This window comes from Pristiophorus japonicus, chromosome 12 (assembly GCF_044704955.1).
Source record: "Pristiophorus japonicus isolate sPriJap1 chromosome 12, sPriJap1.hap1, whole genome shotgun sequence".
In the NCBI taxonomy this organism is placed as follows: Eukaryota; Metazoa; Chordata; class Chondrichthyes; family Pristiophoridae; genus Pristiophorus; species Pristiophorus japonicus.
Window position 1 is genome coordinate 29980495 of NC_091988.1, and position 27725 is coordinate 30008219.

The 27725-nt window shown below is 42.2% G+C and overlaps 1 protein-coding gene across 3 annotated transcripts in view; it reads right to left on the reverse strand.

The window, feature by feature from the left end:
- LOC139277163 (PX domain-containing protein kinase-like protein) overlaps nt 1–27725 on the reverse strand; it is a 127696-nt gene that overhangs the window by 9565 nt on the left and 90406 nt on the right. For all 3 annotated transcript variants that reach the window (XM_070895244.1, XM_070895246.1, XM_070895245.1), the window contains 5 exons: nt 24471–24519; nt 16385–16462; nt 14297–14383; nt 13673–13748; nt 9241–9297 (listed from right to left, as the gene is read on the reverse strand). In XM_070895244.1, coding sequence (XP_070751345.1) covers nt 9241–9297; nt 13673–13748; nt 14297–14383; nt 16385–16462; nt 24471–24519 — 347 coding nt within the window. The remainder of the gene's footprint in view (nt 1–9240; nt 9298–13672; nt 13749–14296; nt 14384–16384; nt 16463–24470; nt 24520–27725) is intronic.

Below are 27725 nucleotides of genomic sequence, written 5' to 3' on the forward strand. Positions count from 1 at the left end.
CTGCTCAGCCATTCAATAAGATCATGGCTGATCTGATCATGGACTCATCTCCACTTCCCTGCCTGCTCGCCATAACCCTTTACTCCCTTATCGATAAAAAATCTGTCTATATCCGCCTTAAATATATTCAATGACCCAGCCTCCACAGCTCTCTGGGGCAGAGAATGTCCATAGATTTACAACCCTCAGAAGAAATTCCTCCTCATCTCAGTTTTAAATGGGCGGCCCCTTATTCTGAGACTATGACCCTAGTTTTAGTTTCCCCTATGAGTGGAAATATATTCTCTGCATCCACCTTGTCGAGCCCCCTCATTATCTTATAAGTTTCAATAAGATCACCTCTCATTCATCTGAACTCCAATGTGTATAGACCCAACCTATCCTCATAAATCAACCCCCTCATCTCCGGAATCAACCTAATGAACCTTCTCTGAACTGCCTCCAAAGCAAGTATATCATTCCTTAAATACGGATACCAAAACTGTACGCAGTACTCGCAAGTGTGTCCTTACCAATATTTTGTACAGTTATAGCAGGACTTCACTACTTTTATACTCTATCCATGTAGGTCCCTTGCAGTCAGCATCAGGTGAATTTATAATGGGGAAAAAAGAAATGGCAGACCAATTGAACAAATACTTTGGTTCTGTCTTCACGAAGGAAGACACAAATAACCTTCCGGAAATACTAGGGGGCCTAGGGTCTAGCGAGGAGGAGGAACTGAAGGAAATCCCATTAGTCAGGAAATTGTGTTAGGGAAATTGATGGGATTGAAGGTCGATAAATCCCCAGGGCCTGTTAGTCTGCATCCCAGAGTACTTAAGGAAGTGGCCCGAGAAATAGTGGATGCATTGGTGATCATTTTCCAACATTCTATAGACTCTGGATCAGTTCCTATGGATTGGGGGTAGCTAATGTAACCCCACTTTTTAAAAAAGGAGGGAGAGAGAAAACAGGGAATTATAGACTGGTTAGCCTGACATCGATAGTGGGGAAAATTATTAAAGATGTAATAGCAGCGCATTTGGAAAGCAGTGGCAAGATCAGGCCAAGTCAGCATGAATTTATGAAAGGGAAATCATGCTCGACAAATCTATTGGAATTTTTTGAGGATGTTACTAGTAGAGTGGACAAAGGAGAACCAGTGGATGTGGTGTATTTGGACTTCCAAAAGGCTTTTGACAGGATCCTACACAAGAGATTAGTACGCAAAATTAAAGCACATGGTATTGGGGGTAATATATTGTCGTGGATAGAGAACTGTTTGGCAGACAGGAAGCAAAGAGTAGGAATAAACGGGTCATTTTCAGAATGGCAGGCAGTGACTAGTGGCGTACCGCAAGGTTCAGTGCTGGGACCCCAGCTATTTACAATATAAATTGATGATTTAGACAAAGGAATTGAATGTAATATCTCCAAGTCTGCAGGTGACACTAAGCTGGGTGACAGTGTGAGCTGCGAGGAGGATGCTAAGAGGCTGCAGGGTGACTTGGACAGGTTAGGTGAGTGGGCAAATGCATGGCAGATGCAGTATAATGTAGATAAACGTAAGGTTATCCACTTTGGTGGCAAAAACAGGAAGGCAGATTATCTGAATGGTGACAGATTAGGAAAAGGGGAGATGCCACAGGACCTGAGTGTCATGGTACATCAGTAATTGAAAGTTGGCATGCAGGTACAGCAGGTAGTGAAGGCGGCAAACGGCATGTTGGCATTCATAACGAGAGGATTTGAGTATAGGAGCAGGGAGGTCTTACTGCAGTTGTACAGGGCCTTGGTGAGGCCACACCTTGAATATCGTGTACAGTTTTGGTCTCCTAATCTGAGGAAGGATGTTCTTGCTATTGAGGGAGTGCAGCGAAGGTTCACCAGACTGATTCCCGGGATGGCGGGACTGACCTATCAAGAGAGACTGGATTGACTAGGCTTATATTCACTGGAATTTAGATGAATGAGAGGGGATCTCATAGAAACATATAACATTCTGATGGGATCAGACAGGTTAGATGCAGGAAGAATGTTCCCGATGTTGGGGAAGACGAGAACCAGGGGTCACAGTCTTAGGATAAGGGGTAAGCCATTTAGGACCAAGATGAGGAGAAACTTCTTCACTCAGAGAATTGTGAACCTGTGGAATTCTCTACCACACAGTTATTGAGGCCAGTTCTTTATATATATTCAAAAAAGAGTTAGATGTGGCCCTTACGGGTAAAGGGATCAAGGGGTATGGAGAGAAAACAAGAATGGGTTACTAAAGTTGCATGATCAGCCATGATCATATTGAATGGTGGTGCAGGCTCAAAGGGCCAAATGGCCTACTCCTGCACCTATTTTCTATGTTTCTATCACACTTGCAATAAAGGCCAAAATTCCATTTGCCTTCCTGATTACCTGCATACTAACTTTTTGTGCTTCATACACAAAGACTCCCAGGTACCTCTGTACAGCAGCACTTTGCAATTTTTCTCCCTTTAAATTATAATTTGCTTTTCTATTATTTCTGCCAAAAATGGATAACCTCACATTTTCCCACATTATACTCAATCTGCCAAATTTTTGCCCACTCACTTAGTCTGTCTATATCCCTTTGCAGATTTTGTATGTCCTCCTCACAATTTGCTTTCCCACCCATCTTTGTATCGACAGCAAACTTGGCTACATTACACTCGGTCCCTTCATCCAAGTCATTAATATAGATTGTAAATAGTTGAGGCCCCAGCACCGATCCCTGCGGCACTCCACTAATCACTGTTTGCCAACCAGAAAATTACTCATTTATCCCGATTCTCTGTTTTCTGTTAGTTAGCCAATCCTCTAATTATGATATAATTGGGATTACGGAGACATAGCTCCAGGGTGACCAAGGCTGGGAACTCAACATCCAGGGTTATTCAACATTTAGGAAGGATAGACAGAAAGGAAAAGGAGGTGGGGGAGCGTTGCTGGTTAAAGAGGAAATTAACGCAATAGTAAGGAAGGACATTAAGCTTGGATGATGTGGAATCTGTATGGGGAGAGCTGCGGAATACCAAAGGACAGAAAACTCTAGTAGGAGTTGTGTACAGACCGCCAAACAGTAGTAGTGAGGTTGGGGACAGCATCAAACAAGAAATTAGGGATGCGTGCAATAAAGGTACAGCAGTTATCATGGGTGACTTTAATCTACAAATAGATTGGGCTAACCAAACTGGTAGCAATACAGTGGAGGACAATTTCCTGGAGTGTATTAGGGATGGTTTTCTAGACCAATATGTCGAGGAAGCAACTATAGAGCTGGCCATCCTAGACTGAGTGATGTGTAATGAGAGAGGACTAATTAGCAACCTTATTGTGCGAGGCCCCTTGGAGAAGAGTGACCATAATATGGTAGAATTCTTCATTAAGCTGGAGAGTGACACAGTTAATTCAGAGACTAGGGTCCTGAACTTAAGGAAAGGTAACTTCGATGGTATGAGACGTGAATCGGCTAGAATAGACTGGCGAATGATACTTACAGGGTTGACGGTGGATAGGCAATGGCAAACATTTAAAGATCACATGGATGAACTTCAACAATTGTACATCCCTGTCTGGAGTAAAAATAAAACGGGGACGGTGGCTCAACCGTGACTAACAAGGGAAATTAAGGATAGTGTTAAATCCAAGGAAGAGGCATATAAATTGGCCAGAAAAAGCAGCAAACCTGAGAACTGGGAGAAATTTATAATTCAGCAGAGGAGGACAAAGGGTTTAATTAGGAGGGCGAAAATAAGAGTATGAGAGGAAGCTTGCTGGGAACATAAAAACTGACTGCAAATGCTTTTATAGATATGTGAAGAGAAAAAAGATTAGTGAAGACAAACAGTCAGAATCAGGTGAATTTATAATGGGGAACAAAGAAATGGCAGATCAACTGAACAAATACTTTGGTTCTGTCTTCACAAATAACAGTCCGGAAATACTAGGGGACCGAGGGTCTAGTGAGAAGGACGAACTGAAAGAAATCCTTATTAGTCAGGAAATTGTGTTAGGGAAATTGATGGCATTGAAGGCCGATAAATCCCCAGGGCCTGATAGTCTACATCCCAGAGTACTTAAGGAAGTGGCCCTAGAAATACTGGATGCATTGGTGATCATTTTCCAACAGTCTATCGACTCTGGATCAGTTCTTATGGACTGGAGGGTAGCTAATGTAACACCACTTTTTAAAAAGAGAGAGAGAAAGCAGGTAATTATAGACCGGTTAGCCTGACATCAGTAGTGGGGAAAATGTTGGAATCAATTATTAAAGATGAAATAGCAGCGCATTTGGAAAGCAGTGACAGGATCGGTCCAAGTCAGCATGGATTTATGAAAGGGAAATCATGCTTGACAAATCTTCTAGAATTTTTTAAGGATGTAATTAGTAAAGTGGACAAGGGAGAACCAGTGGATGTGGTGTATTTGGACTTTCAAAAGGCTTTGGACAAGGTCCCACACAAGAGATTGGTGTGCAAAATTAAAGCACATGGTATTGGGGGTAATGTACTGACGTGGATAGAGAACTGGTTGGCAGACAGGAAGCAGAGAGTCGGGATAAATGGGTCCTTTTCAGAATGGCAGGCAGTGACTAGTGGAGTACCTCAGGGCTCAGTGCTGGGACCCCAGCTATTTACAATATACATCAATGATTTAGATGAAGGCATTGAATGTAATATCTCCAAGTTTGCAGATGACACTAAGCTGGGTGGTGGTGTGAGCTGTGAGGAGGATGCTAAGAGGCTGCAGGGTGACTTGGACAGGTTAGGTGAGTGGGCAAATGCATGGCAGATGCAGTATAATGTGGATGGATAAATATGAGGTTATCCACTTTGGTGGCAAAAACATGAAGGCAGAATATTATCTGAATCGTGGCAGATTAGGAAAAGGGGAGGTGCAACGAGACCTGGGTGTCATGGTACATCAGTCATTGAAAGTTGGCATGCAGGTACAACAGATGGTGAAGGAGGCAAATGGCATGTTGGCCTTCATAGCTGGGGGATTTGAGTATAGGAGCAGGGAGGTCTTACTGCAGTTGTACAGGACTTTAGTGAGGCCTCACCTGGAATAGTGTGTTCAGTTTTGGTCTCCTAATCTGAGGAAGGGTGTTCTTGCTATTGAGGGAATGCAGACTGATTCCTGGGATGGCAGGACTGACATATGAAGAGAGACTGGATCGACTGGGCCTTTATTCACTGGAGTTTAGAAGAATGAGAGGGGATCTCATAGAAATATATAAAATTCTGACGTGACTGGACAGGTTAGTTGCAGGAAGAATGTTCCCGATGTTGGGGAAGTCCAGAACCAGGGGTCACAGTCTAAGGATAAGGGGTAAGCCATTTAGGACCGGAGATGAGGAGAAACTTCTTCACTCCGAGAGTTGTTAACCTGTGGAATTCTCTACCGCAGAGAGTTGTTGATGCCAGTTCATTGGATATATTCAAGAGGGATTTAGATATGGCCCGTACGGCTAAAGGGATCAAGGGGTATGGAGAGAAAGCAGGAGAGAGGTACTGAGGTGAATGATCAGCCATGATCTTATTGAATGGTGGTGCAGGCTCCAAGAGCTGAATGGCCTACTCCTGCATCTATTTTCTATGTTTCTCTATCCATGCTAATATATTACCCCAACCCCGTGATCTTTTATATTGTGCAGTAACCTCTTATGTGGCACCTTATCGAATGACTTCTGGAAATCCAAATATATCATATCCACTGGTTCCCTCTTATCCAACCTGCTCGTTGCATCCTCAAAGAACTCCAGCAAATGTGTAAAACATGATTTCCCTTTCATAAAATCATGCTGACTCTGCTTGATTGAATCAAATGTCCCGCTACTGCTTCCTTAATAATGGACTCCAGCATTTCCCCAACAACAGATGATAAGCTAACTGGTCTATAGTTTCCTGCTTTTTGTCTGCCTCCTTTTTTAAATAGGGGCGTTACATTTGAGGTTTTCCAATCCGCTGGGGCCACACCAGAATCCAGGGAATTTTGGTAGATTACAACCAATGCATCCACTCTCTCTGCAGCCACTTCTTTTAAATCCGAGGATGTAAGCCATCAGGGTCCAAGGGATTTATCCGCCTTTAGTCCCTACTGCCTTAACACTAATAATATGGGTGTGTGACTAATAATTGTAACTGTTTGAGGCATTTAAACAAAACAGGACATCCAAATTGGCCTAGTATTCTTGAATGGCAGGCTGTATAAAATATTTCACTGATACGTTACTTAACAAAACTTCTGGCAAGCAATAACAAATTTTCAGCAACAATGAAGGCAAGTAACTGATGAGTTGTATGTTCAAAGTACTGTAGGGCATTATGGTGGATTGGTGCTGTCACATGCTTTGTGTCGTGGTAGGACAGTGCATGAGTTCACACCATTTGCTACACACAATACATTCATTCACTAATCAAAGCTCTATCATAAGGCAGACACTGAAGATAGCCCAGATTACTCACCCTTGGCTATTCTCAATTACAACTTTTATATGGGACCTTTAATGTAGAAAAGCATCTCAAGGTGCTTCATGAAGGCATAATCACATAAAAATGGGTGCCAAACCAGAAAAGGAGGCATGACAAAAACTTGGTCAAAAGATGGGTTTTGAGGATGGTTTTAAAGGAAAAGAGGAATGTGGAGGTGTTCACGGTTGAATAGAATGCCAAGGGAGTGAACAGTCTGGGCCGGGGGTTGGTGGGGGGGGGAGATCAATGGTAAGGATACAATGTTTGTGACAAGTGTTGATGATGATGGCTTTGGTCTTCCCAATGTTTAACTGGACAAAATTGCAGCTCATCCAAGACTGGATGTCGGACAAGCAAACTGACAGCACAGAGGCAGTGGAGGGTCGAGTGTGTGTTGGAAACGTGTCGCCAGAATACATGTAGAAGCTAACCCTGTGTCTTCAGATGATGTCACCGGGGGGCAGAATATCAATGAGGAAGAGAGGGGTCCAAGGATAGATCCTTGGGGAACTCCAAAAGTAACAGTGATGGAAGTGGGATGAGCAATCATTGATGGAAATTCTCTGGTTTTGATTGGCTATGTAAATGTGGAACCATGCAAAGGCAGCTCCACTGAGCTGGGCAGGAGGATGGTGTGCCTGACCCTGTGAAAGGCTGCAGAGAGGTCAAGGAGGGATAATGCACCATGGTCATGGTCCCAGTGAATGTCATTTGTGACTTTGATTAGGGCCATTTTCAGTGTAATGGCAGGGACAGAAACCTGATTGGAGAGATTCAAACATAACAATGTGGGAAAGATGGGCGCGTATTTGCAAGGTACAACACGTTCAAGCACTTGAGAGGAAAGGGAGCTTGTAGAGCAGTTGTTAAGCTGCCATAAAGATATTCTCATACATATATTTAAGTCAGCTCAATAACAGCAGTGGATATTACCTATCTGCCTGTTACAGTAATGGTACATGGTTTGCTATCAATGAAGTAAGAATTTATTTTAAAGTTCAATCAGAGGTCATGGGATAGCCAAAAGTGTTTTTTATTTATGCACGGGATGGCCTAACAAGCAGGTACAGTTAGACAGTAAAAAAAATGGACCTCAAGTGACTACTGAGAACACAACGACGGAGAATTTGTACTAGGTTGCCAACAGGCATGTTGATTCTTTGTCATGGCAGAATCCATGTTGCAACAACTGTTTCAGTGATCACTAGTTAACGCTGCATTAACTTCTGTGTACATGGCAGAAAAGGTCCAGAGACAGGAGAAACAGTCCAAAATGTTGTTGCTGGTCTCCCCGGTACAGTTGCTTTTGTGTTCCTGACATAAACATGGAGGTCTGGTTTAATAAGGTTGCCTATTGCAGTTAAGAAACAATTATCTTATGTAATAGTCAATTGAGCAACATAAATAAGTCCAGGACCTCCAGCTGCCATTTACTAATACACATTAATATGGTGGCAATAAATAGAAGCTTTTACCCCAGTTTGAAAAAAAGCATAAGTTAACAAACATACAATAAATTTTTAAAGTCTGAAATTGCTACTTTGTGCTTTTACCAAAGAACTGCATTGTGAGCATTTGATTCCCTTGAAGTATCTACATTATTTGTTTTACCTCATATTTTACTTGTTTCCACAGTCTGAACAGCTCTGGTGTAATTATTAAGAACTTGTCAACAGAAAACCAATTGCACTGTTTTACTCCGCTAAATTGAAAGTGCTCAAAATAAATCACAGTAAAAACACCATAAAATCTGTACAACTTTATGCTTGGTTAGCATTGTAAAAAGTAAGCTTTAGAAATTAGCTGATAAGTACCACAGGATTAGAAAGAGTAGATTGCAATTAAAATCTAGCTGTCTCAATCTTTATTGAGGACATAGATACCAATTTGTACAAAACATTGGACGAGCAGAATGGAGAAACAGCATACATATTATCGTCATGCCTTAGTAATAAATAATCCTTCTAGGATGTTTGGTAAGTAACCTGGCTCTTTCTCGGCTTCCCCCACCATTGTATCCCTATCCTTATTGTTGGAAGTGCTCCAATTTATGGTTGCAGACTAAGCTGCAAGAACAGAAGCAAGCATCAGAATGCTCAAAGAGGTATCGGCTCCATGAAGCTATTCCTCCTTTTCCTGCAACACTGCTGTATGTCCCTTCCATTTACGTTTTTACATCCGAAGTTTGGGTGTTTGATTAATTCTATATAAAACCTTATATATGTAAGGATGAGAGAGAGGGCAGAACCCAGCCCCATATTTCATGTGACAGACCTTCCTGCTAGCCCTGCTAGGTGCGCAGCGAGACAATCATTAGGTAATAAGCTTGAGCTCCAATTTAAGTTCACTGCTTTATTATATAAGGTGGGAAATTGGCAGTTGCTTCCTGGTTACCCCATAACTGCTTACGATCAAAATACTACTTCCTTTCCTCTTTAGTCATGCCAATACTGTACTAAACATCAGAAAAAAAACTATTCCAAATGTTTCAATTATTATACTGATCACTCACATAATTATGAATACAGCAAAAACTAAATTAATTTAGACAACACATTTATACAATTCTAGGTAGGAACATTCTAAAATAGCAAACATTCAAACAACATTTGTGTCTCTAGAGTCATAATTGCCTTAGGTGAACTGATGAAGTTTTAGATTTTTAATTAAAAAAGTTAATGTCTTGCTAAATACATCATCCTAAAATATGGTACCTATTAATCACATGATTATACTTGTCATGTTCATGTTAAGAAACACTTTTACCTACCAGTTAATGGCGGAGTAGGCGAAGATGGTGATGTTAAAGGAGAACTAGCACCAGAGCCTGAAGGGAAAATTATAGTTAAAAATTTAACAGTCTTGTTTACACAACACATTGATAAAATAAATATTTTGATCAACAATAAATTTACCATATGCTGAAGGACTACCAAAGGGGTCAGCAATCTAGCTAGTCCTTAAATTTCAGATACAATAACCCCCTTCATCCACACTGCTACAAATTAGTATAATGGCCAATTTTGTCAGAGAGGAGTTACTATTTTCTATCCTTTGCAGTTTGTGTCATGTTCATCGCTTGTACAAGGCTATATTCGTTACAGGTCACACAAATGAAATACTTGACCTCATACTGACTGTTGCTTGTAAAAATCCATTTGATCAATAAAGAAAAAGGCCTACGAAACAGTTTTATTCATTACCAACAGTGAACAGAACAAAAGCTTTATTCAATGGTTGATGCTCATATTGTCATCAGATGATTTCCTATGCCACCATGTGCTACACATCAAATTCTGTGCCTAAACAGTACACTTCTGGGCAATATGTAACATATATAAATAAAGATGAAAAGCAGTAACAGTTTGTTTTATCATCTTTGCTTGACTCTTTGCCTTTCACAAAGAGATGTATAGGTCATAGCCTTTGTAAATTTATGGCCTTTGAATTAGAACTAAAACTCATACATGGAAAGTTTTAACATTTGGTATTTTTTGTCTTTTTACTCCCTTAACCTTGTCACTAAAGGTGTACTGAAGAATAAAGTATGAACAATCCCTCATTGAAGACCGTAAATCCATAAAACATTGAAAATACTTTATTAAATTCTACAGAATTAATCCTTGGTATTATTCACACATCAGATTAGTTACTGAAGGAGTGTTACCAATTAATAAAATGACCATTGAAAAGTTTTAGGTCAATCCAAGAAGCAGACAAAAGGAAAGAGGGCAACAGTATTTTAACAAATTTAGAAAAAGAAAAAAAATGTTAAGTGGTCAATTCGACACTTGCACAATAACTCACTGGTGTTTGAACTTGTGTACTCCCATGTAGCTACAATTTACAAAAAAAAATGCTGCTGGCTCAGTAAATGTGCGAATGATCATTTGAGAAATTTGTCCAGAGAAAAAGTTGTCAAGAAGAAATATTCAATTCTTCTTCTTGAGATTTCCTTCTGCTAATATTGCTTCCCCTTACAGCCAGGACAGTGGGACACATGGAGCCAGAACAGAGTTTTCTCTTTTCCATTCCACAAATGGATGTCAAAAGGCTAGAATTGGCACTAACAATATTTTCTCATACCTGGGATGGGACATTACAGTGCAGTATTATACTTCAAAAACCACGACAAAAAAGACAAATCTACCCAATCATGAGCAAATGAGGAGCAAATGTGTGATGCTTTAGGCTAGTACACTGACCTTTCACTCAAAGCCCAATGACCCGACAATCCAAGTTGGAATCTAGCCCAGATTAATGGCATGAAGGCTTCCACTGTCTGCTGATGGTGAGGGGTCACACATGGAATGTGTTTGGGCTGTCTCATCCAATAGATGTGGTCCTACAGCACGACACTTCCCTTAAATTGATGTGAGCAATTGCTGTGGAGTGCGCAGTTGATGCCTATTACTAGGACAGAATAAAAGCAGCTTTCATCATCATAGGCAGTCCCTCGGAATCGAGGAAGACTTGCTTCCACTCCCAAAGTGAGTTCTTTGATGGCTGAACAGTCCGATAAGAGAGCCACAAACCCTGTTACAGGTGGGACAGACATTCGTCGAGGGAAGGGGTCAGTGGGGCTGGTTTGCCGCTCGCTCCTTCCGCTGCCTGCGCTTGGCCTCTTCATGCTCTTTGCGTTGAGACTCGAAGAGCTCAATGTTCTCCAGGATGCACTTTCTCCACCTCGGGTGGTCTTCGGCCAGGGTCTCCCAGGTGTCAGTGGTGATGTCGCACTTTACCAGGGAGGCTTTGAGGGTGTCCTTATAACGTTTTCGCTATCCTCTTTTGGCTCATTTACCACGAAGGAGCTCCGCATAAAGCATTTGCTTAGGGAGTCTCGTATCTGGCATGCGAACTATGTGGCCAGCCCAGCGAAGCTGATCAAGTGTGGTCAGTGCTTCAATACTGGGGATGTTAGCCTGGTCGAGGACACTGATGTTGGTGCGCCTGTCCTCCCAGGGGATTTGCAGGAACTTGCGGAGACATCGTTAGTGATATATCTCCAGCCACTTGAGGTGCCTCCTATACATCGTCCATGCCTCAGATCCATACAGGAGGGCAGGTATTACTACAGCCCTATAGACCATGAGCTTGGTGGTAGATTTGAGAGCCTGGTCTTCAAACACTCTTTTCCTCAGACGGCCGTGAGCTGCACTGGCACACTGGAGGCGATGTTGAATCTCCGCATCAATGTCTGCCTTTGTTGATAAGCGGCTCTCAAGATATGGAAAATGGTCCACGTTGTCGAGGGCCATGCCGTGAATCTTGAAGATTGGAGGGCAGTGCTGTGCGGTGGTGACAGGCTGGTGAGAACCTTTGTCTTATGGATGTTAAGCGTAAGGCCTATGCTTTCATATGCCTCAGTGAATACATTGACTATATCCTGGAGTTCAGCCTTTGAATGTGTGCAGACGCAGGCGTCGTCTACATACTGCAGCTCAACGACAGAGGTTGGGGTGATCTTGGACCTGGCCTGAGGTGGCGTGTGTTAAACAGCTTCCCACTGGCTCTGTAGTTTAGTTCCATTCCAGCGGGGAGCTTGTTGATTTTGAGGTGGAACATGGCAGCGAGGAAGACTGAGAAGAGGGTTGGAGCGATGACACAGCCCTGTTTGACCCAGGTCCGGACATGAATTGGGTCTGCAATGGATCCGTTGGTAAGAATCACGGCCTGCATGTCATCGTGAAGCAGGCGAAGAATGTTGACAAACTTTTGGGGGCATCTGAAACGGAGGAGGATGCTCCATAGACCCTCATGGTTGACAGTGTCAAAGGCCTTTGTAAGATCGAAAAAGGCCATGTATCAGAGCTGGCGCTGCATTTTCCTGCAGCTGTCACGCTGCAAAGATCATGTCTGTTGTGCCCCGTAGGGGACGAAATCCGCACTGTGGTTCCGGGAGGAGCTCCTTGGCCACAGGGAGAAGTCGATTGAGGAGAACTCTAGCGACAACTTTCCCAGTGGCTGATAGCAGGGAGATTCCCCTATAGTTGCCGCAGGCGGACTTGTCCCCTTTTTAAAAAATGGTCACAATCACTGCGTCTCTGAGATCTCCCGGCATGCTCTCCTCCCTCCAGAGGAGAGAGATGAGGTCATGTATCCACGCCAACAGCGCCTCACCGCCATACTTTAGCGCCTCAGCAGGGATTCCATCCGCACCCGTAGCCTTGTTATTCTTCAGCTGTTTTATGGCTTTGCCTACATCGTGCAACGTTGGAGTTTCACTGAGTTGGTGGCAGGTTACATGCTGCAGGATGGAGTCAAGAACACTCGAGTCAAAGGCAGAGTCTCGATTGAGGGGATCTTCAAAGTGCTCCTTCCATCTAACTGTGCTGCTGACTGTGCTATAACTGACCTAGGAATGCTTGAAAAGGGAAAGTGTTTCATATTGCTCAGCACTGCCATCCTTTAAGTTGATGCGCAGAAAAAGTCCCCCCCACCCCCCACAAAACTAATTGAAATCATCTGAAGCTGCAATTTTAATTTGTGATCCTTTAAGGAATGCTCACTAAAGCTATTGGGCTGCTCGTTGCTGCTTTGTATGTTTCTGTTCTATTTACCCGAACTGCCCCAAATGGTGCCATTTGACAATAGGCATGTCACTATAGTGAATTTACTGTTGCTCAAGATCTCAGGAACTCAAAACACCTAATCTACATGGTCCATATAACCTGGCATCATACTCCTTAACTCTATTCAACAGCACAAGTCCATCAGTCTGAGGAGCAAACTTCATATTCTGGAAAATACAATTCCATCATTCACTATTGTACACTGGAATCTGGGGTATTGCTTTGTTTCAAGCCATTATACTGCACTGCCAATCTCTCTCTTGACAAAGGATCCTCAGAGGTTAGTGCAGCCAATATGGGTTGAGAATGAGAATTTTTGCATTTAATTGAAACCAATATGGTGATTAGCTGCAATTGCAAATTATCCTAGAAGAGATTTAATTAAAAAATTCTTCAGGTGTACAAAAGCAAAATACTGCGGATGCTGGAAATCTGAAATAAACACTGAAACTGCTGGAAATACTCAGCAGGTCAGGCAACATCTGTGGAGAGAGAAACAGAGTCAACGTTACAGGTCGATGACCTTTCGTCAGGTATGTTACTATTCGAAATAATTCCTGAATAGAAATCTTTCCTGACTGAATGTGAACCGATTACCGGACATAACTTCAATGTTGAAGAAAACCATACCAGAATTTGCATTGTTTGAGTTGCTGCTTTTAGTTGAGTTATCCACTTCATTCTCAGTTACAGACTGCTTTGACTTCTGCTTGTAAGAAAAATACATTTATTCATTTAAAAACGAATGTGAAACACTTATGTAGAACTATACCATACTTCATCCATGCAATCACAGTTGCAGTAAACTTCACTATCGTGCAATTCTCATTAAAAATGAACATGCAGTAAAACTGAACATGCAGTAAAAACAGATGAAAATGTAAAATACGGATAGCTGCAAATTAATTCAAAAAGCCAAAGGACAAGTAAAATAATGCAACTAGACCTCTATTGAACCAATTTTTGTTTGTTACCTTGGCTTGCTACAATAAAAGACACAGAACAGAGGAGTTTTATTATTTAAGAAACAAAGCCACAGCTTTATAGAGTATTAGGACTAAAATTACGCAATATAATTAAACATTTATGTCAAAACAAAACATTAAATATAATCTTTACTTGAGATTGGCATCGTATAGATTCTAAAATTTCTCTTATCAACGTGTCCAGTTCAAATGACACTAATAATTTTATTAAAATAAATATACATTTCTGCAAATCGCACAGCAGTCAAAATCTCCAAGATAAATTCACCTTTCGTGCCAAAATCTTCCTCCTTTTCTTCTCTTCCTCTGATCCATGGTGAGACTGTGCCCTCGCCAATCTTTTATGCCGATGAATCTTTTGGAATGAAGACAAATGGACATTTTAGTTTTTCGCAGCATTAAAAATGTAGGTAGTGTGTTCTAATTGTACCGGTTTGTGGCTGATTTACTGGCAGATGCAAAACATTCTATTAACACGTCCTGTCCTCAAGTGAGATGGTAGGAAAGATTTTAACATTCTCTGCCCCGCCTTAAGAGGGCGGTTACGGAGTTGAAATCATTGTCGGCGACTTAATGCCTTGTTCCAGCTCAGTCACCACCTTAACTTGAGCCTTCTGCTGGGTGGCCCATGCACCCAGCTAAATCAGATGGGAATTAATCTATTCAAATCTATTCAAACCAGTGACGCACATAGGACCCCGATGCAGCTATGTGGGCTTACAGTACTGAGTGTACGCCACAGGTACTGTGCTCAGTAAAACCTGGCGGTCAAGAGGAAGAGGCCCCCCAAAAAAGCAAGTCTAGAGTTATTTCTGTGGGGACAGGAGGAGAAGTACTCCTTGGGCTTCACAAGATTGCAGTCCTCTACCACCCCTCTGCCACCCAGATCCACCTTCCTGCCGGCTGGGTCAGCCTTCGGGCCACCTGCTATTGTGCCAAGCCAGAGCCAGCAATCTGCAGCAGGAAGACACAACACGCAAGCAGCATGTTAATAAGACTCAACCCTCAAAATGCATCAGGCCTCCCACCAGAAGGATCAGGCCCACTCTGACAGCCAGCCGCCTGATAGTTGACATGTTCCTTGGTGTGTTTAGACAGAAGTTAGTTTGCAAAATGTGCAAAATTGTGTGTTAAACCACTAACTAGAAAAGAATGGTTTCCTAACTTTTTCTTTCCTCACTCCAGCTCTGTCCCTTACCTCTCCTTTCCTGACTCAGGCAGTGACTCATGCCGGGTTATGGTGCTATGGGCACTAGCCAACCATTTCTCTTGTAGGAATATAAACAAAGGATGTTGGCAGGCTATGCAATTATGGTGAGGCAAGCCCTCAACTCACTAACACTCACTTTCCAACAGTAACATTCAGGACTAGGAACCCTTTGCTTATTTTTCTCCTTTCTGGTCCATGGACAGAGAGACCATTTCAAGCATCTTTATACCTGGTTGAGCCAAACTGGTTTGTATTATGTATTCTATAAATATTCTATTTCCTCAGGAGTAATTACAAGTGCAAAAATGGACATGTGAAGCACATTAGCAACTCCTCAGATAGGATAAGCTGCTGAGCATTGCAGCAGTATTCCTACATGGAAATGAAGATCACAAAGATATAATATATCCCACTACCACTACCGATTAAAATTCTTTTGGTGTTTAGTAACTTGCAGAAAACAAATTTTGAGCTTGTTAAAGCTTTCAGTGCTGTGATTTAAACCAATGGAAACAAAATCGAGCTGATCAACTCGAAGAATTAACCACAGAAACCCTGTATACAATAGCTGTAACTTACAGCCAAAAGCTGCCTCAAAGCATTTAGTATAATCAGGAATATTTTCTACTCCAATCACACACCAGAGATATTTGAAATAAAGGAACTTGTGCCTCGATTTCATTTTAGATATGGGTTGTAAAATCAAATATTCACACAAGGCTGTTACAAACAGCATGATGCAAATAACAGATTACCTATAATTCAGGAAACCTGTCTGGTGCATATTGCCCTTGGCAAATGGACTGACTCAGCCAGTAAGAAAATCCTGATCTCACTTACAGTCTAAACATATAATAAACTTTTGGCCTAGTCACATGGTGCACAGGCAAAGGCCAATCAGAATCAACTTGGCACCCTTTAACAATAAAAAACTGAAAACAGTACGCCAAATGCAGGTACAGCCAAAACACCGCTATACTATATATTATGAATAACATTCTAAAATACGTTCCAAGGTGCACGTTAGGTTTGAGATGATATTTGCTCTTGTAGTCCAGCATAATTTCAATTTCTAGACGTGTAACACAGGCTTGTAACACTGTAGCCTGTGTTACCATATTCAAAGTAATGGCTTGCTTGACTCACTGCTTTCTGCTCTTCATTTAGCCTTTTCTCCATGCACTCTTTTGCTGTTTTCAATGCTTCCTTCAGCTTACTAGGTATCTGCCACACCAAACAGAAAAGAAAATCTCAAACACTAAACACATGGAATGTTTCCTTTTTCATTCTTTACATATATAAATGACATTTATTTAAATTGCTTTCCTTGGAAGTACCTATTTGCCTGAAAATGAAAATTAAGTTATTCTTTTTGACCATAATTTTTTAAATCATTAGCAATGGAGAATTTTTTTTTTTTACATCCACATTTCTACTTCATTTGCCTGGCGTGTTTTCTAAAAGTCAAAGCATAGGAACAGGAGTAGGCCATTCAGCTCCTCGAGCTTCAATTAAATCATAGCTGATCTGTACCTCAACTCCATTTACCTGCCTTTGTTCCACATCCCTTGATACCCTTCCCAAACAAAAATACATCAACTTCATTCTAGAAAATTTCAATTGATCCAGCATCCACAGCTTTTTGGGGGAGCAAGTTCCAAATTTCCACGACCATGTGTGTGGAAGAGGTGCTTCCTGATTTCACTCCTACATGGCCCAGCTCTAAATTTAAGATTATGCCCTCTTGTCTGGATGCCTCATCAGAGAAAATAATTTCTCTGTATTTACTCTATCATTTTAAATATCCCATTAATCTTCTAAACTCAAGGGACTACAATTCAAGTTTATGCAACTTGCATAATTTAATCCTTTCAGCCCTGGTATCATTCTGCAAAAGATGCATTGAACCTTTTCAGTTTTCTTTCTAGATAGCATAATGTTTGTTAACCTCAATGAGCATTTCTGAATTGGTTAAGTGTTGCAGCCAGTTCGCGTCATCTTTCAGGACTAAAAGGAGGGGAACAATGCCAGTTTTACACAACAACAAGTACTTATATAGTGCCTTTAACGTAGTGAAACGTTCCAAGGCGCCTCACAGGAGTATTAGGAGATAAAAAATTTGACACCAAGCCATATAAATAGAAATTAATGCAGGTGACCAAAAGCTTGGTCAAAGAGGTATGTTTTAAGGAACATCTTGAAGGAGGAAAGAGAGGCGGAGAGGTTTAGGCAGGGAGTTCCAGAGCTTGGGGCCTAGGCAACAGAAGGCACGGCCATCAATAGTTGAGCAGTTATAATCAGGGATGCTCATCAGGGCAGAATTCGAGAAGCGCAGAGATCTCGGTGGGTTGTGGGGCTGGAGGAGATTACAGAGATAGGGAGGACGAGGCCATGGAGGGATCTGAAAATAAGGATGAGAATTTTGAAATCGAGGCGTTGCTTAACCGGAAGCCAATGTAGGTCAGCGAGCACAGGGGTGATGGGTGAGCAGGACTTGGTGCGAGTTAGGACACTGGCAGCCAAGTTTTGGATCACCTCTAGTTTACGTAGGGTAGAATGTGAGAGGCCAGCCAGGAGTGTGTTGGATTGGTCAAGTCTAGAGGGAACAAAGGCATGGATGAGGGTTTCAGCAGCGGATGAGCTGAGGCAAGGGCAGAGATGGGCGATGTTACAGAGGTGGAAATAGGCGGTCTTAGTTATGCTGCGGATATGTAGTCGAAAGCTCATTTCAGGGTCAAATATGACACCAAGATTACGAACAGTCTGGTTTAGCCTTAGACAGAAGTTGGGGAGAGGGATGGAGTCAGTGGCTACGGACTGGAGTTTGTGGCGGGGACCAAAAACAATGACTTCGGTCTTCCCAAAATTCAATTGGAGAAAATTTCTGCTCATCCACAACTGGATGTCGGACAAGCAGTCTGACAATTTAGAGACCGTGGAGGGGTCGAGAGAAGTGGTAGTGAGGTAGAGCTAGGTGTCACAGCATACATGTGAAAACTGATGCTGTGTTTTTGGATGATGTCACCAAGGGGCAGCATATAGATGAGAAATAGGAGGGGGCCAAGAATAGATCCTTGGGAGACACCAGAGGCAACGATGTGGGGCGGTAAGAGAAGCTGTTGAAGGTGATTCTCTGGCTATGGTTAAATAGATAAGAATGAAACCAGGCAAGTGGACAACAGTGGAGAGGCGTTGGAGAAGGATGGAGTGGTCAACCGTGTCAAAGGCTGCGGACAAGTCAAGAAGGACGAGGAGGGATAGTTTGCCTTCGTCACAGTCACAAAGGACGTTATTTGTGACTCTGATGAGTTAGTTCAGTACTGTGGCAGGCGTGGAAACCGGATTGGAGGCATTCAAACATGGAATTGCGGGAAAGATGAGCATGGATTTGGGAAGCGACAACATGTTCAAGGACTTTGGAGAGGAGAGGGAGGTTGGAGATAATGGCATTTATATAACCATTTTCTACTAAATTTATGCACACAGCAACCTAAATTCAGGCTGCAAATGATGGTACATGGAGATGAGAACTGCACTGGTGGAATGGTGTCCCTACCCACACTAATCATCCCCTCACACTCACCCATCGTTGCAGATTGAGGTATTTTAGAGAATGAAAGGGGAATTGTAAATGAAATTCATGCTTCTGCCATAGTCCAGACATTTTCTTGGCATATCGATTGAAATTGTAACTTTGCCATTCCACCTGATCTGTTTAATGTTTCCAACATTGTATGTTTCAGATTTCCAGCTTCTGCAGTTTTTTTTAATGATTTTTATGAATTGATACTGACCTCTTAGCATGGATGCAAAGGTGCATCTACACATAAATCCAGATGGTTCATATCTCTGTCACTGTTTTGGTAACTCTGCAGAGGTGTAAGGAAATATGGAATTTTTCTGCTTTGCCAAGTTTAAAAAAAAGACTTGCATTTATATAGCGCCTTTCACGACCACTGGATGTCCCAAAGAGCTTTACAACCAATGAAATACTTTTAAAAGTATAGTCACTGTTGTAATGTCAGTAATTAACAAATTAGTCTTCCCTCCATCTTTTTCTACCAGTTTTCTCCCCTCCCTTCAACTCCAGAAAGCATTCACTCCTTGACAAGATACAGCACCCACAATCACCCTGGAACTTTCTGGTACCACTCAAGTTTCTATTCCTCATGTGTGAACCTGGACAGAGTGTACTGGCAAGCTATTCATATGTGAAAGAACTCCACCAAGACACAATGGAGACATTCAAGATCTGAAGAGAAGAGTCCGATCCCCGACATCGGAGGGTAGAATTATGTGCAAAGACTGGAGAAACTGGCACTTTTAAGCCCTGAAAGATGGTGACCAACAGTGAACATGAGATATAAACAGTATGGAAAAAGAAAATCAAGTTAAGTCATAAAAGTAAAAGAAGAAACACAGGTTCAAACTTGTAAAAGGCAAATTTAGGAGGTGTCAGAAAGTCCTTCACACGAAGAATGATCTACAGTTGGAATGGACCTTTTGATAGAGTAGTGGAGGCAAAAACCATTATTTAACAGTTAGAGGCTGTTATAGAGGGGGCTATAGCTTTTTTCTGGATATAAGAGTCAAGATTAACCTAATGAGCTTCCTCATTTGTATTTATCTTGTGATCACAGCCATGCTCAATCCTGTCCTCCTCCTTCCACCAGAAGTCACTGGCGAGCAACCAAGTGCAGAACCATTGGCTAATTACTCACCTCCTTACCTGGGGCACTGGCTAATTAGAGCACCCCTACTGCCACCTTGCTGAAATCACTCGGCACATAATGCAACTCAAATCTAGGACCTCCCAGGCTGTTTGTCCTAGCTACTCACTGCCTTAACTAATTAGGGAACCGCAAGTAAATTCTCTTCATTCCCTAGTCCTGCATGGAATGGCTTCTTTATGCTGTGATGAAAGGAAATGTGCTTTTTGACCATCTCCAAGCTTCATACTGATGACAATACTTAAAATTCAAGGGAATTATTGAAACAATCCAGGCCTCCAGTACATTTGAAGAAGGAGAACACATCACTGTTCTCAATCCAAACAGCATTTTCACATTTGCCTTTTTGTTTTTTGAAGAATAGGAACTAGTCCAGGTACTACTTATTTAATTCCCCTGACAAGCTTGAAGGGATGCATTCCATTCGCAGAGATTATAGTCATTAGGGCTATGGTGAAAGATGGTGAATCCCTCACCAGTTTCTAATAATAGGTTGTAGTATTGGTAAGATTACTTGTAGAGTCAAGTTCAGTAGCGGGCATTGTTTGATATGTCAGCGGTTTTATGAGGGGAGCAGATGGATATGAACTTTGGATAGTAAGGGAATCAAGGGATATGGGGATAGTGCAGAAAAGGAGTTGAGGGAGAAGATCAGTCATGATCTTAATGAATGGCAGAGTGGCTCGAGGGGCCGCATGGCCTACTCCTGCTCCTAATTCTTATGATATGTTCTTTCTGTATGTTATGTGGAGCTCTACTTAGGAAAAACATCTTGGACTTGATCATCACATAATTTTTTATAATTTAAATTGAATGTTTAATGGCAGAGTCGCAAGTTTTATGCGGAACCCTGCAACCAATAAGAACATGGCTCCATCTACAATAATTGTGAAAGTGAATAATGTAAAAAAAATATATTAACTACTTGGTAAGGTTTACTGCACACAAGGTTATTGGCGATTGAAGTAATACACTGAATACAGTATACTATATAGATAGCCATTCAAAATTGGAGCTTCAATTTTACTGTAAACTTTCGCTAGAACAGAGATTAAGAGGAGATCCACTTGAGGTGTTCAAAATTTAGGTAAATCAGGAAAAACTACTTCTGCTGGTCGTTAAATTTATGCTTTATAGTTACCAATCTAAGATCACCATCAAAAAACTGAAGGGCAAGGTTAGGAATTTTTTTATATGCAGTGGGTTGTGAGAACATAGAACATCTTTTAGTAACAGTGGTGGAAACAGAATTAATGTTTAAAAGGGAAGTGAATAAATATTTGATAAAGAAACAAATGAATGGGTATGGGGAATGGGTAGAGAAATGGGACTGTGGATAACTCCATCAGAGAGCCAGCACAGACGTGATAGACCAAATGGATTTCTTCTGTGCTGTAGAATTCCATGATTTTATATTTCTAGTGGATGAAACCCCACTGAATGGTCCATTTACATTTTTCTTTATCAATACAACAGAAACTGAGAATGTATTTCCGCAAAATATGGCCAAATGGCTGAGAAAAAGGCATTCATAGTACATAGTGGGGAGTTCCAATCACCTTTAAGTTAATTATTTTACTAGAATTTACAGAAAAGATATTAAATCTGTTACATTATGGCTCTGGTGCAATACAGAATTATAAGCAATACATTTACTAATACAGTAGCGATTTAAACCAAACAACTAGCAATTATTAAAAGCTAGGACTCCTGAAACATGCAGGCTTATCTTACAAGCACTTATACAGCTGACACTTGAACTATTTTTTTGCTATACAAGTCTTGATAATACTTGGGAAAATGTTCCAGCAGGTAACAGGACAAGAGTGAGAGAGAATTCACCACACACATTTATGTACAAAATAAATTATAATCTACCTGCTTTATTTTTAATGGAGAACAAGAGATCTAAAATGCAAGTGTTGGAAGGCACCATTAATTTTAAAATCACACAGTTCACTGGTTATTTTCACAATGGCTTGGGTGAGGAAGAGAGTGAGAGAGATTTTGAATGCCTTTAGATTGAATCGGTCAACAGGGTTTCTATATTTATATTTAAAAACAAAGCACAGGTAACCTTTAGGCCTGCTGACCAAGGGCCTTGTGGCTCTTTGTCAGCTGGCGCGGACATGGTGGGCCGGAATGGCCTCCTTCTGCGCTGTAAATTTCTATATAATATATCTTCCCCAATGTCCCGTCATGTTAAACTTGTATGGAACTTTGGTTAGACCTTGGGAGTACTGTGCATCGTTCTGGTCTCCCTATTATTAAAATGGATATAGAGGCATTGGAAAAGCTGTAAAAAAAAAAAAATTTACAAGAATGATACCAGAATTGACAAGTTATAACCATCAGGAAACACTCAACAGGCCACAGCTCTTTTCTCTTGAAAAGAGAAGGCTGATAAGTGACCTGATAGGACGTCTTTCAAATTATGAAGGGCTTCGATAGGGTAGACATAGAGAAGATGTTTCCACAGGGGCCATAAATATAAGGTAGTCACTAATAGATCCAATAGGGAATTCAGGAGAAACTTCTTTACCAAAGAGTGGTACGAATATGGAAAATACTAACACAAGGAGTAGTTGAGGTAAACAGCATAGATGCATTTAAGGGGAATCTAGATAAGCACATGAGGGAGAAAGGAATAGAAGGATATGCTAATAGAGTTAGATGGGAGGAGGTTGGTGTGGAGCCATAACGCCAACATAAGACAGTTGGGCTGAATGGACTGTTTCTGTGCTGTAGTCAAGGTCGTGTCTGACTAACTTGATTGCATTTTTTGAGGAGGATTTAAAAAAAAACAAGCTGGGTTAATGAGGGTAGTGCATTTGATGCAGTCTGCATGGATTTTAGCGAGGCTTTTGACTAGGTCCCACATGGTAGACTGGTCAGAAATTTAAAAGCCCATGGCATCCAAGAGAAAGTGGCAAGTTGGATCCAAAATTGGCTCAGTGGCAAGAAGCAAAGGGTAATAAGAACAGAAAATGCTGGAAATCTCAGCGGGTCAGGCAGCATCTGTGGAGAGAGAAAGCAGAGTTAACGTTTTGGGGTCGATGACCCTTCATCAGAACCGGAGAGCATTTGGAAAGAAGAGATTCTTAACAAGCACTAAAAGGGGGAGGGAAGGAAGAACAAAAGGCAAGGTCTGTGATAGGGTGGAAGACAGGAGAGATTAGAGAGACAAAAGGGATGATGGGCTAAATTGAAATAGTATTGCCGGAGTTAGAAAAACATTAGTCAAGGTAGGGTGTGACTGGCGGGATAATGATCAGCTGCCAATAGAGACAAGGAGAGGAAAAAAAAGAAACAGGCTCTGGGAGGGGGGGGAGGGAGCCAATGATTGGCAGCGGCTACGCTCTGAAATTTTTGAACTCTATGTTGAGTCCAGAAGGCTGTAAAATGTCTAAAGGAAAGATGAGGTGCTGTTCCTAGAGCTTCGTTGGAACAGTGTAGGAGACCGAGGACAGAGAGGTCAGAGTAGGAATGGAGTGGAGAATTAAAGTGACAGCTGACCGGAAGCTCAGGGTCACATTTGCGGACTGAACGGAGGTGCTCCGCAAAGTGGTCACCCAATCTACGCTTGGTCTGCCCAATGTAGAGGCGACCACATCGTGAGCAGCGAATACAGTATACTAAATTGAAAGTATAAGTAAATCACTGTTTCACCTGGAAGGAGTATTTGGAGCCCTGGATAGTGGGGAGAAGGTAAAAGGACAGGTGTTGCATCTCCTGCGCTTGCACGGAAAGGTGCCGTGGGAAAGGGAGGGGGTGCTGGGAGCGACTGCGGAATGAACCAGGGTGTCGCGGAGGGAGTGGTCCCTTCGGAATGCTAAGAAGGGAGGGGAGGGGAAGATGTGATTGGTGGTGGGATCACGCTGGAGGTGGTGGAAATGGCGGAGGATGATCCGTTGAACGTGGAAGTTGGTGGGGTGAAAGGTGAGGACATGGGGAACTCTGTCATGGTTCTGAGAGCAAAAGTGTGGGAAATAGAATGGACACTGTCGAGGGCTATGTTAACCACGGCAGAGGGGAATGGTGTTTTAGTGACTGGAATGCTGTTTTCAGTGGGGTTCCACAGAGCTCAGTACTAGATTCCTTGCTTTTTGTCATACATATCAATGATTTAGACTTCAATGTAGGGGGCATGATTAAGAAGTTTGCAGATGATACAAAAATTGGCCGTGTGGTTGATAGTAAGGCCAGCACAGGCACGATCGGCCGAATGGCCTCGATCTGTGCCGTAAATTATTGATTCATCTATGATTCTAGACTCGATGTAACTTGTCAAAAATGAATGGAAATCAATCCATCGTAGTTTTTTTTTTAAAAAGAGGAAGCACAAGATTTGATTCAATTCAATCTCAAAATGTCACCTTTAACAATATTGTCATTATAGCATTTTACTTTACATTTGACAGTTTATTTTGTGACCTTTATACAGATTTTTTTTTAATACTCTCAAGCATACACCTCTATAGTGAAGTGTACAATAGTCTTACCTTAAACTGGGGCTTCTCAGAATTAAGCAGCACAACATCAATGAATAACCTGAAAGAGGGCAATGACACACAGGTCTAAGTTATTAAACAACTAACAAATAGATTGTGAGTTTTATTAGGAGGATTTACATCAGTTGTGCATTGAGTGACTGCTGTTATTCCTTAGCTCAGTCGGACCAAACAAACCCAGATTATGCAAGTATTTAAAGAAAAATATTGCAATCATTTCTTTTAAAATATAAATGAGTAAGTACATTATTATTTATTTATAAACTACCTTGTCCACCATTGTTCACCCAAGTCATAAACTGCTCATCATCATCATCATAGGCAGTCCCTTGAAACGATGACGACTTGCTCCCACACCAAAAAAAAAGCCAAGTTCACAGGTGTTTCAATGAAGGACCCGAACTGCATCCTGAAGGGTGGAAGATGCCTGTGCGTGAATTTTTTTTAACGTGGGGTGGACGTTGCACATCAGCCACCACACGAGCTTGGTTTTCGTCCAGTGGCAAGGATTACCCAAGACAACTGGAGACCAGCTCTGCTGCACGGACCTAGTGTGCACACGTATCGCAGTGTGGGCTGGTCCATGCTGCCCCTGGGCCACTGGCACCAAACTCGCACCTCCCCCGTGGCCTCGATCACGTCCTTCCACAATCTCTCGCCGCTCCTTCACCCCGACCTCGCTGCTCCTGCTGTATCTGCCCACGCTCCAATCACCGACCTGGATCTCAATGACGTCACTCTTCACAGCCGTTGCCCCCCTGCACCAGCTCACGCTGTACCTTGTAGTGGCCTCCACGCTGCTCGTGGCCGCAGCATGCCGCTCCTTTTATGGCCCCGACCTGCCGCTGATGTTCACTCATAGGTCGAGGCATCCACGCTGCTCACCACTCCTTTTATGGCCCCGACCTGCCGCTGATGTTCACTCATAGGTCGAGGCATCCACGCTGCTCACCACTCCTTTTATGGCCCCGACCTGCCGCTGATGTTCTCTCGCAGGTCAGGGCCTCTACGCTGCCCATAAACAGCTAGACCCCATCCATAGGGATTTCGAGAGAATTTACTACAAAATTTTCTTGCCTTTAATCCATCAACTATGTGGAGAAGCAATTTTTCAATATTCTACTTATAAAACTAAAAAATAATCCAGTTTGAAAATAGTAGTAAAAAGCTTGGGTTTCCATAGACAAGGCACACACTCCAATACTTGGGAGTTTCTACTCTCTCTAATGTCAAATGTCTGTTAAGCTGGGAAGCAGTGACAGAGATTTATCACCTGCTCAATTAGAACTGCGGACCACATCTACCACCCATATATACTGCGAGTGACTATGAATGTCACGATGGTTGTCAAACTCTATGCCTTGGATCCTTCCAGGACATCTGCTGCTTCAGTTGGTTTACTGTGTATAATCTTAATGCAGAGATGGCGGATACCTTATTTCACAGGGACCATGATTTCATCACCTTTCCTACCAGCAGAACATTTCCACAGGTTTGCTGGCTTCCCCAGAGTCCAGGACATCAATCGTACTTGAGGGGCCACTTGAGCCCTATGTTAAACAAGAGTTTCTTCTCCATAAATATCCAGCTGGCCTGCAAACAGCTGCAAATAATCATGCAAATGCTTTCCTGGCAGTTCCCATGATATTTCATATTGAAACAAACTCTTGTGCACCTATTATTTGAAACAGAAAAGCAAGAAGATTTCTGCTGGGAGAACAGGGCTATCCTGTGCAGCTGCCACTGAAACCAACTACATACAGAACTGGATCACAGGTTTGGTTACAAGGATAGTGATACAGCATACAAGTGGTATCCTTAAAGTGTTTTGCATGCCTAGACTAATGTGGGGGTCCATACAGCACAGTGCCTCTCCCAGGTCTCCAGAATAATTGAGATATACCTTATAATTTTGCTCTGAAATGAGATCTGACCATAAAGAAATAGACATAGAATGGTCAATCCATAGCACAGGCGGAGGATGACAGTGATTCTGAGCCAGCCACAGATTTGCCAATGCAGCAAGGAACAGTTGTGCAACATGCACGAATATAAAATGTCTTCGCACCAATCCTAGGATTGCAATAACAAAACCAATCACAAATAGCTCTAGCCCGTAACAATATTTATCCATTCCCATCCTGTCGTTCAGATAACATCTCTTGCTATCACAAAATGTCTGATCTATCTTTCCTCTCCCAAAGGCTTCAGCACAATGTACAATGTCAACGTATTCTTTTATATGTGTTGTATGTGCCAGTATGCGTTGCGATGGTGCTTTCACCTTGCACGAATTTGCAATTCATCTGTAACCCCAACCACCTACTGCTCCTTTGTGATTTCCCTAATGGGAGGAGGTATGCTCACTGGCTGGCTGCAGGATTTAACTGCAAACGTGCTGGGATTTTGGTCGATGACACCTCTACTGGTTATGGGCACAGAGGGCATTCTATATAATGCAATGTTGTCAGCTGCTTTGTCTGCGACCTCAACGGTCCAGTACCCAAAGATTGATGATCCAGAGGTGATGTTGATGGGGGAGCCAACCACCTAATCCTTGATAATGGCATGCATAACCCAGCTGAGAGCATCCAAACAAACCGCACACTGATCTGTTAGAGGATATAATAGTGGGCAGCTATGAGGTCAGCGAATCCTTGCCTCAAGATTGCCCAAAGCTCTTCCTAAGCATGCTGAAGTTGTATAAAAAGATAATTTGTAGATTGGTGCAGATACCTCCAAAGCAGCAGTTTCAGCATTCATGAGGGATGCTCCCATGCTGACAAAGTCTGGTAGAGCAGTGTCACACATTCCACAGTAGATTGCAGTGCAGACGTTTTCCTCCATGGCTTCACAGAGGACAGCAGACACCTCCAGAATGCATCGAAGGCCTTATAATGTGTTTTTGCACAGAGACATCCTCCTCAGCTAGCATTCTTCATTTATAAGCAAAACCTCGTGGCGTCTGAATCCCCAGGTGCTGCAGCAGGGCCAGGTTTCAGGCTGGATCTCTGCCTAGCACATATCTGGACTTGAAGCTGTCCCCCACTTGTGCATAATCATCCTGTGCTCACTCACCTAATTCACTATCTCTACTGTCCATATCCGGGTGTCATTGTGTTGGTACTAGGCGGCAATAGTAGGGGCTACACCATGTTTTTTTATTTGTGTAGGACAGTATGTCAAATTATGGTAGCACACTGCAGTGATTAGTGTTTACAGTGATATAGGTTAGTCTGAGATTCA